The 11,088-nt window shown below is 36.1% G+C and overlaps 1 protein-coding gene across 1 annotated transcript in view; it reads left to right on the forward strand.

Annotated features, from left to right (window-relative positions):
• Positions 1-10,795, forward strand: part of Shark (SH2 ankyrin repeat kinase) — a 72,836-nt gene extending 62,041 nt beyond the window's left edge. Inside the window, exons 16-18 of the mRNA XM_090370407.1 lie at positions 2,382-2,473; positions 4,037-4,163; positions 10,607-10,795. Coding sequence (XP_090226533.1) covers positions 2,382-2,473; positions 4,037-4,163; positions 10,607-10,795 — 408 coding nt within the window. The remainder of the gene's footprint in view (positions 1-2,381; positions 2,474-4,036; positions 4,164-10,606) is intronic.
• Positions 10,796-11,088: the final 293 nt, after the last annotated feature.

Here is an 11,088-nt window from a genome sequence, read left to right on the forward strand (position 1 = left end):
TATTAAAATTAAGCCACCTATTGATATTTCATCAATACTGACACGTTCCATCATCAAAGAATTCATAAATGGGGATTTCAGAATAAAAAACTTCTGAAATCTCCACATTTAAACACCCTTGGTAGCAAAGTTATAAAATTTATTTTAATCTATAGTTATCAGAGATTCTGTTCAGATATTTTTGCATTTTATGAAGTTTTACAATTAAATTCAGGACTAATTCAGTTTAAAGAAAACCAGATGTTAGAGTGAAAGAAGCTTTTAATATTTTTTGATGTAATCACTTTGGGAATCTATGCATTTATGAGCTTGCTCATTAGAACTGTTAGAATCATTTTTTTTAACTTTTTGAACTGACTGCCACCAATTTCTCTGTCACATTTCTTTTAATGTCCTCTGCACTAAAAATTCTTTTAACCAAATGATCCAAAAGTAAAAGTGTGCATAGTACTCCATATTCTCTGTCTCACCTTGTGTGGCGCCTCCGTAGCCAGGTGGGAAGGAGCAGCAGTGCCTAGTACACGCTTCTTGATTAGACCGGGGTTCGAGCCCGTCACCACCAAATACGGAGGACGCGGAAAGGTCAGGGAATGACCACCGCATATCCCGGAGCAATATGGCCTTAGTTGCTAATGCTCCTAAAAACCAAAATAACAACAATAACATAACAACATCTCACCTTGTGGAACAAATTCCCTGGGAACGATTCCTTGCTGTTGAAGAATGTGATCAACATTGCTTCAGTTTTTGGATTTTGAAAATGAAATTTTGTCTCGGAGAACATGTTGATCATCAGTGCATGCTTTGTTTTTTGTTTGTGGATTGTGATCAAATCAAGTTGGGGTGGGGGGATGCCTGCCAACAGCTTGAATAGCTTCAAGGCTTGAGCAGCTCTTGTTCATCATTAAAATATTGCAGAATAGATCTAGTACAGATCTTGTTTTTTTCCAAAATCTTCTGCCAGAATTGCACAAATTATTTTTCTGCTAATGCACCATTACTGTTAGCTTCAGTTTTAACTGACAAGTTTACTGACTTGTTAGTGAAATGGGAACTGAATGTTGTTGTTAATGAATGCAGCAACAGACTGGTTATAATGGGTGAGGTAATCTTGGTGTTGTCGACCTCAAAGCTTGGGAGGGGGATGAACTGAAAGTTGCAAAAGAAGAAGGGGAACCTGCTCCAATCAACGAAATCCCATTGAGAAGTTGGAATGCATTTATAGGATGGCAGTGAATATCATCAGCCAATCTAGAACCCACAAATCCATCCTAATCAAGAATCCCAATTCACAGATTTATTACACCAGATTGCCAAGCTTTTACTTTCTTCCCCTCAAGTCACATCAATATGGAATCTGTCCTTCACAAACTCTGTTCTGCAGCCGCTGAATCCACTGGCAGGGGACTGATCTATAAACTCATGTGCCTGTGTGATCAGATCTATAGGTCAGACTTAACCTGTTTGGTACAAACATCTCCAAGAACATCAGGATAACATTAAGTTTGCATGAACTTCAGAGTCAAACCTAGACTCTCACTGCATTGAGTGTCTAGGTTTGACTCATAAAGTGTCTAGGTTTGAATAAAGCACTACAGATGAGAACACATTCTCATCTGTAGTGCTTTAACTAACAAGCAGAAAGAGACCCTACTTCAGTCTAGTTACTGAGTTTCACCATCACAGTATTCACAGATCACTACAGAATAAGTAAGAATTGTATATAGATTAAGTTTACAATTGTGTAATTCAGCTCCTATTAGTTTGCAGGCTATTTATATGAGAAAATATATGTAGACTACATTGCTTCTAAAATTTTTCTGATTATATATAGTTCTTTGAAACTTTATTGTATTGAAATGTATTATGTGAAGATATCAAATATGTAAGTAAATAAGAGAGACTTGGCTCTACATATTTTGCAAAGAAATGTTTAGTTTAAGTCCTAAGCAAGAAACCATGCAAAAGCATTTGACCAACATAATGAACCTATGTAAAAAAACATAGGTTTATTTTCTTTCTCCTTCATCTATTGGGATCAATTACTTGTAACGTCATCACTGTTATTGACATTGGTGATGCATAATGTCTTTATCTGTGTGAATAGTTAAGAAATCATTTTTTGCTGTGCATTATGAGACTTGAAAATTAAGCTGAATACCTATTAACAGTCTTATGTAGAAATGGTACCAAATTAAGGTATGGGCTAGCAGGGCCCTTGCATCAAAAAATCTTTCTGCCCGGGGGCCGAAATGCCTGGCCCTGCGTAGAAAAAATCTTGTTTTGTGTGTTTCAGATTTACTTTATACTTCGTATTATTATTTTGTACTTTCATTTACTATTAGAAAACAGTTTATACCAAGCGTCTTGATATATTTCAGGCTAAAATCAGTGATTTTGGACTATCACGTGCTTTAGGAACAGGTAGTGAATACTACAAAGCAACTTCAGGTGGAAGGTGGCCAGTGAAATGGTAAATTTATACAACTTTTGCAATTTATCTAAAAGTAGTATATTTTAAACCTAAATGATATAGCATGTGTGAATGAAACAAATTACAGTAATATTGCAGGGTTGTTTCTTTTATATTTAGTTGCAAAATATACAAAAATATGTTAAAATAATTGATATGGTTTTACTGAAGATTGAAAAGTAAGCATCCTAAAAATAATCAAAACAAAATCCTGTTCTTAAACCTGCAGTCACTTTGGTTTTTATTAATAATGAAATAATTTTAATTATATTTGTATTGTCTGTTATGTTTAATAATTTCAATAATTTACAGAAAACACTATGCTTATTATACAAAAAACATAATCAGGGCTGAAACTTAGCTTAAGATGCATTTCCCACCACACAGCAGATGAGGGTTTTTTTTTTTTTTTTTTCCCCTTCTGGTTATGATAGAATTATATCTTCACAAAAAGGAAGACAATTGTCATTAGTTTCATGTCATCTGTTGTCATTAGTTTCTTTTTTTTTTTTTTAAATTTGTGGTATAACATGATAAACTTGTATCCCTCTTAAGGATCCATCCAGAGTATGGAGCATAAAACTATTCTGTGCCACCTTCTGAACTTTTAGGTGAATCTAACAGTTCAGAAGGTGGCACTAGTTAACTTATTTCAGCTTTTTATTTATTAATTGATTTATTTTTATACCTCTGCATGCATTGCATGTTTTCATACTTTTATATTTTGTTTTGGAATATTACTATAATGATCAATATACTTTGTATGTTGGGATTTGCTTGCTGTTTACACAGCACAATATTTTGTGCTACCCTATTTTTAATTTCTCTGTCAAGCATAATCTTCAATCATACACTGTTGCGCACGCACGCACACACACACACACACACACACACAGGGTGTTTCATAAAATATGGACCATACCTTCAGAATCAAGCCCAACTAGCCAAGTGATCAAGCATGAGAATGCACAGCACTTGTTTGAGTGGGCCATGGTTCAAGCCCACATTGTAAACTCCTCTAACCTAGCGGACATGCCCGAGTATAAATACAACTTTTTCTTTCTCCTTCATCTATTGGGATCAATTACTTGTAACGTCATCACTGTTATTGACATTGGTGATGCATAATGTCTTTATCTGTGTGAATAGTTAAGAAATCATTTTTTGCTGTGCATTATGAGACTTGAAAATTAAGCTGAATACCTATTAACAGTAGTTGGAACATCTCTCAGTCACTTTTCAAGTGAGCTTAAGTTAGCTCAGTCAATCTTGAATTGAATTGAATTAAATTACTTCTTTCCTGTTGTACAGACAAGGGGAAGGGAAGCACCTTAGAATAGATAAAATTGAAAACAGTTGCATATACATAACTTTTTGTAGGTTTTCTAGACAGCTAACTTAGAAGATAGGAAATAAATTTAAATTTAATAAAATTCTAGGAAATGAATTTAATTATTTTATTAACTGTCTTTAATAAAAATTACGTATTTTAAAACTAGTGACTTCATAAATGTTCAATATTCATATTACATTAGCTGTAAGTTTTGTGTGTTTTTAAATTAGGTATGCTCCTGAATCTGTGAATTATGGAACTTTTTCTCATGCTAGTGATGTATGGAGTTATGGTGTTACTCTGTGGGAAATGTTTTCATTAGGTCAACAGCCATATGGAGAAATGACGGGATCTCAGGTAGCCACCTTCTGTTTTTTAAATTAGTTCACAGAGAATTAGTTTGTCTTCCATTATTTTCTTTCTGTTATAGGTGTTATTATTTAAAACTTTGTGTATAACTACTCCAGGAGTAATTTTAATAAGTTCCATTAATCACATCATCTTGAAAAAGTTCATTCTGCTCCTCTGAAAGTCGCCATTTGCATTTTGTGCACACAGTCTACTGGTGAAGCTCATAACTACTAGCTACTGATTAAATCTTCACTATCACAATGTTCATTCAGTGCTTAGTATGTCTTTATTTAGTTTAAAATACATACATTTATGGGCTTACAAAATTAAGTTAACATTTATTAATAACTCCATAATGCATGCCTTCACATCATCGTTACTTTTGACAGATCATGGGTGTTTCGTTATGAACCCACAATGAAGCAACAAAGCAGCCAGTGGAGGACTTTCAGTTTAATAATCAGAAACAAAAATGAAAATGTACCCAGAAAGGTCAATCTTTTTTTTTTTTTTTTTTTTTTTTTTCAATCATTTGAGCATCCTGTACCAATATGCAGCACCACAACATTCCTCTGTTAACAAGCCACACCATAGTGACATTTTGCAACTATAGTTTCTGTCACCTACTGTAAATTGCTTTGAAACATTATAAAATATTATCAACTTTTTATAATTATATGGTAGTATTTTGCACTTTTGTTTTTATTTACTCAATAATTATGAGAATTTCAGAGAAACAATATTCTCCACATGTATCATATAGGGTTATGTTTCCAATTTTATAGAAAAAAAATCGGTGGGAATGATTTTTGCTAACTAAGAAGTGCATGAAGGATGTGACAACGAAAATAAATTTTGTCAATGTCCTGGGCACTACACATTTCAATCATGGAACAATCAATGGGATGGGTACATTGGATTACAAGTTGGATACCTTGAAAAGAAACATTAATCTAGACAGCTAAACACATTGAGTTGGCTTTTCATTAGCAACACCCCCCTTGCATAGGATTGGACTGGTCTGTGATGCTGTTGAATGCTCAAAATTGGGAACAGCTGATATTGTAGTTCACATACATGGCAATCAGTTTTTGAGTAACTGTGAGAAAAAATGGTTTGGTGTCAATCTTTCCGACTTTGAACATGGAATGATTGTGGGGCCAAGACATGTAGGTGCCAGCAATGGGCTCGATAACCACCAACATGATGAAGTTCTCCTATTCTGTGGTGTCTGCATGAGTCTACTGTGACTGACTTAACATGATTGAATATTCATCCAGAGATGACATATGGGACAGTCACTTGTGGTTGATGCCCATGGTCAGTGTCATGTATCTCATCTCACAATAAAGCAGCAATGCAGCACAGTGGCCCAGCTAACTACCCAGTACTGCATAGGAATAGCAAGACCATTTTGATGGCTGTAATGGGTACTCATGTCAGCACCAACACTGGATCACCAATATGTAGAAATCTGTTACCTGGAAATCAAAATATATTTCTAATACCAATAGTGATTTAAAAAAAAAAAAATTACAACCTAAAATAATAGAATTTGATGTTGGAAATATTTTTTCTGATTGAATACACAATAATAAAGGTACTGTAACTATCATGCTTTCAAAAACTTTAGGAAAAAGTAATACTTTGTCAATATTTATGATTGTGGATACAAAAGACAATGAGTAATTTTATATGCTCCTTTGGCATGCATAATGGCAGCATGACTAAAATGGTTGGAAAGGTTTAATGCTATAGAGATTGTTCTCAACATTTTTCCTGGCATGTAAGTCAATTTGAAACATTAGAACAGATAATCAGCATTTTATAAATGTTACGTATGGTAGTGTGTTGTAGATATGCCGAACAAAAAATTCAGAGTACCCGATCTTCATGGCAGAGTCATCTAAAAAAGTGGGTTTCAACAACTGCTGATGAGATGAGAAAGTTTTTCGGGCTTCTTATGTGGATGGGACTGGTAAGATTGGGCAGTATTGTATCTTACTGATCAACCAAACCTATCTATAAAAATAATTTAGTAACAAAAATTATGTCTCGCAACAGATTTGAATTGTTGTTGTGCCTCATTCACTTTTCAGACAATGAAACTGCTATTCCAGGGGACAGGCTCAGTAAGATACAACACCTGATGTTTTGCAGCTGAAATATCAGAAAATATTTTTCCCCGGCGAAGATTGTCATTGATGAAACTCTTATTCCTTGGAGGGGCAGGCTGATATTCTGACAGTATTCCAAATAAAATGCACAGGTATGGAATCAAGCTGTTCAAGTTATGTTCCAGGTTATGTATACCTGGTCAAGCAAGATCTATTCAGGTAAATCTGAAAATTATATAAAATCCGTAGGTTTAGCTGCAAAGAGTTATCGCAAGGACTTCTAAGTGAAGGTCGCACCTTGTACATAGACAACATTTATACCAGCTACCATCTGGCATTATCGTTTCTTCATAAAAAAACTCACATTGTTGGTACATTACGAGCAAATAAAAAATTTATGCCCAAATAAGTCGTACTCAAAGCTAAATAAAGGAGAGATGATTGCCAAGGAAGGGGAAAAAAAATGGAATTATTGTTCTAAAGTGGTGAGATGCTCGAGATGTGAGACTACTAACAACAAAGCATGCCCCAGAAATGGTTGATGGAACCTCCACCAGTAAAGGAATAATGGAAGGAAGCAAAAAAAAAAAAAAAACCACTTCCTATTCTAACTTATAATAAGGGAAAAGCAGGCATTGATCTGTCAGATCAAATGGGTTCATATCCCACAATGCTAAGAAAGGGGGTAACATGGTACTGGAAATTAGCGATAGAATATATACTCGGAATATCAGTTGTCAATGCGTATGTGGTATACAAGAGTGCTACGCGAAAACAAATAAAAATAAGAAGCTTTCGGGTAGAGGAGGTAGTTACGGATTTGCTAAATATAGAACGGAAAGAGAAATGTGAAAAGCCAAAATGTGGTATGGTAACACTCATATACTAATGACAAAAAGCGACGCAAACAACAAGAAAGTTAGAAGGATGTGCGTTTTTTGTTGCACATAATTGAGAGTCAGAAAGTAGATCAGTTGCTAGCAGAAAGTGGAAAAGAGTTTCGATGTATTGCCCAGATTGTATTCATCAGCTTTTCATGTGTTTGGAGTGTTTTGGACATCATAAATCTTCATAATTTTGTAATTATAAAATTTGTAATAATAAAGAATTTTTAAATAATGGCCAGTTACTCACTTATTTTTTCTCATAGTGCCGTGCAAATTTCATCACATGTAACACCAGAGGCCGCGTTTTTCAAAAATAATGTAAATTTCCAACAATCATCAGTGCTATACAGCCGACGCTGCTCCCACTGAAACAGTGGGTGTCGGCAATGTGTCTGATGTGGCGCCCGAAAAACGTAATGGTGTCGGACATGTACAGCTGATACGGTAGTCAACGTATTAATATTCGCCAGCCATATCTAATCTCTGACTCGTGGTCCTTTACACGCATATGCGAAGACAAATAATCCCTATTTAAGTTCCATGCTCACCCCTATTCGATAATTTTCATTCCTATGATCACAACATGGTCAAAAAGCATTGTCAGCTTCAGGAAGGAAAATCGTTTGGCAATTTTTTTTTCGTTAAATTAATTTTTTACTTAATTTTTTAATTGCATTAAATTGATTTTTAATTGTGTTCATTCAATTTTTATTTATTGTTAATTATTTCTTACTGTAATGTAAGATTTTCAATTTTTTATTGTTTTCATTTTAATTTCTGGAGAGTATCATACAGAAGTGTTCTACGTATCATATCGAGATAAAATTCTCTTATTCTTTTACAAATATTGATATCAATGTAGAACATATTTGAGCATTATAGCTCTGGTTCATACTAACAATATAAGTTTCAAATCTGGAATCATTAAATCTAAATCACTGTCAGATTTCTGAATGAAACCTTACTGACACTTGTTATCACTTTATTTATCATGGCATAATATAATAATATACTGGCAATTAAGTATTAACAATATGGTTTTACTATAATATAGTGGACAGAAATCATGGGATATCTACCTAGTAACGGGTAGGCCCACCTTTCACCTAAATAAGGGCAATCACTCAGGCACTGAGTCCACTAGTTCACAAAAGTGCACCACAGGTATTTCCATCCATGCTTGCTGCACCGCTGTCGATAATTCCATCACATTCCTGGGTGGAGGATCCAAAGTGCAAACGGACCATTCCACAGCATCCCAAGATGCTCCACAGGGTTCATGTCTGGTGAATAGGGAGGCCATTTCATGGTAATAAAATATGTGGAAAATCTGTGCTCTCAAAACCATGTTTTAGCCACCATGGCCCTGTGGGGAGGTGCATTGTCCTGCTGAAAGAGTCCATTGCCCTGTGGGCGCACGATGATCACAAAGGGATGCAATAGTCTGCAAGGATTGACACATAACCTGGACTATTCAGAGATGTGTCTAGACATACCAGAGGTCCCAATGTGTACCAGTTGAACATGCCCCAGACCATTACCAACCATTCCATCTGCCTGAACAGTTCCTTGTTGATATAGCTTCCTGTGGTTTCCACCAGATACACACCCTCCCACCTGCTCGAAATAACTGAAAAGAGGACTCATCGGACCAGGAGAGCTGTCTCCAATCTTCCAAGATCCAGTGCCGATGTTCTTTTGCCCAGTTGAGGGTAGAGTCGTGATGTTAGCAATGGGACTCTGGTGGGTTGTTGGCTCCCATAACCTTTTGCAGCTATTGATCACCTGATGGTCTTGATCAAGAAGTTTCTGGCACCTCCCTCATTGAAGTCAGCCATGATATGTGCCACTGTCGCTCTCCAGTTGGCAGAAACAATGCAAGATAGATGGCCATGTTCATCCACCACCTTTCTCCGCCCACAGCACTGCCCACAATGAGTGTTATTCCAGAAATGCATATTCCCGATACACTCTTGATACTGTTGAACAGGGACAGTGCAATTTCTGGACCACCTCTGCAATAGAGTGACTCATGCATCAGGCACTCACTATCATCCCTCTTTCAAAGTCTGTTAACTCACGACGTTTATCCATGCTGACATCGAATTACAGTCTGTGTGAACGCAGTGTACCTATATAGGGTGTTTCAAAATAATGATGGTCAATAATTTAAAGGTGAAAAGTACAAACTAAAATAAGCAAAAAAGTCCCAGTGAACATTGCACCACAATGTTCACTGTGGGTGCACTCTGGGAGGGTAGTCTGTATTGCTGAGACCTTGTACATGCTGGATATGGTAGGGGTACAGTAATTGGTGATGTAAAATTTGCCACATATTGCTATGACTCAGTACACGCTCTTGCAGAGCAAACCCTCCTTATTGAAATTCCTGACTTTTATTCTATTCTTTCTAACACCCTTTCCTCAACATCAGGTGTTATGCTGCTGGGCCTACCTGCTCGTACTCCATGTGCGAAGCACACACATTCTCTAAGGCATTAGGCACCTTGAAAGCCAGGTGGGAAGGAGCAGCAGTGCGTAGCACACGCTTCTTGATTAGACCGGGGTTCGAGCCCGTCACCACCAAATACGGAGGATGCGGAAAGGTCAGGGAATGACCACCGCATATTCCCGGAGCAATATGGCCTTAGTTGCAAATGCTCCTAAAAGCCAAATAACAACAACAACTCTAGGCATTGATGTACCCTGATGGATGCACCTGTTGGGCTGCCTTCAGTGAGGAAATGCTTCTTGGTGCAAACGTGCAGCCTCAAGTGCACTGCCGTTGGCTTTACCATACATGAAGTGCATGTACGCATACTCTTCATTGCTGTAACCTCTTTCCATGTTGACTATTCTTTGACAAGTACTAGTATGCCTGCTATGTCTCACATCATTGGGAAAGGGAGAGAATGAGCATAACCTAACCTAAACAAACAAGTCAGTGGTGGATCCCAACTAGAAATGTGCAATATCTCAAAAATGATTCACTTAAGGACCCATGTTTACTAGGCTTTTTTTTTTTGCATATTGTAGTCTGTACAGTTCACCTTTAATTTATTGACCATCACTTTTGAAACACTCTGTATACCTGCCAAGCAGTGGGTTCATCCACTAGCAAGAGGGGTGACAGCGTCGTGTTGCCCAGGAACCAGGCATTCCATGAATTCTATCCTTTCAGTGTACTATATATATGCAATCTATTTATAAATTAAATAAATAGAGTATAATTTGATCATTCTAATAACAACCATACTGTAACAAAAAAAAAAAAAAAAAAAAAATTGTGTAGTGTACATCCTTGCATTTTTTATTATGTAATATGGGAAAATCTCTCCTGATTTAAAAAATTATCTGAAATGCAAAACGTTCGCGTGTTGGGAGATGGAAAAAATATATACATTATAATAATGATAATAACATTATGTTCTAAAACATATTTCAGGTTATCCAGTTACTAGAAGCTAATCAACGTCTTAGTCAACCTGAACAGTGTCCTGACAAGGTGTACAAAATTATGTTACGATGTTGGGAATACAAACCAGAAGAGAGACCAAATTTCAGTCAGCTTCACCACACTTTTAGCACAGATCCTGAGTATTCCTCAATGTGGGAATTAATGGGTCACAAATAGCTGTTTATAACAATTTTAAAATATTTGTTGTATAATATACCTGTAATTTTGATTATTGAACCCAGCCTGTGTGGTGATATGGAATTTCTTTTTAAATGAGACCAGCATCTGCGGGAATAATTTATTAGTTTCCAAGTTTTTTTATGACTTTGTGATAATGGTTTTTAATGACTTTGTGTTAACGATCATGTACCTAAATGGAGATAAAACTGATGTTAGGTTGTGTGATTGGTAGTTTCACAAATCAATATTTCCAAAGTATGAATCTCAGCTGAAGATGATTGGCACTAGTC

This window comes from Mastigoproctus giganteus, chromosome 1 (genome assembly GCF_048544385.1).
Source record: "Mastigoproctus giganteus isolate SK-2022 chromosome 1, ASM4854438v1, whole genome shotgun sequence".
NCBI lineage: Eukaryota > Metazoa > Arthropoda > Arachnida > Uropygi > Thelyphonidae > Mastigoproctus > Mastigoproctus giganteus.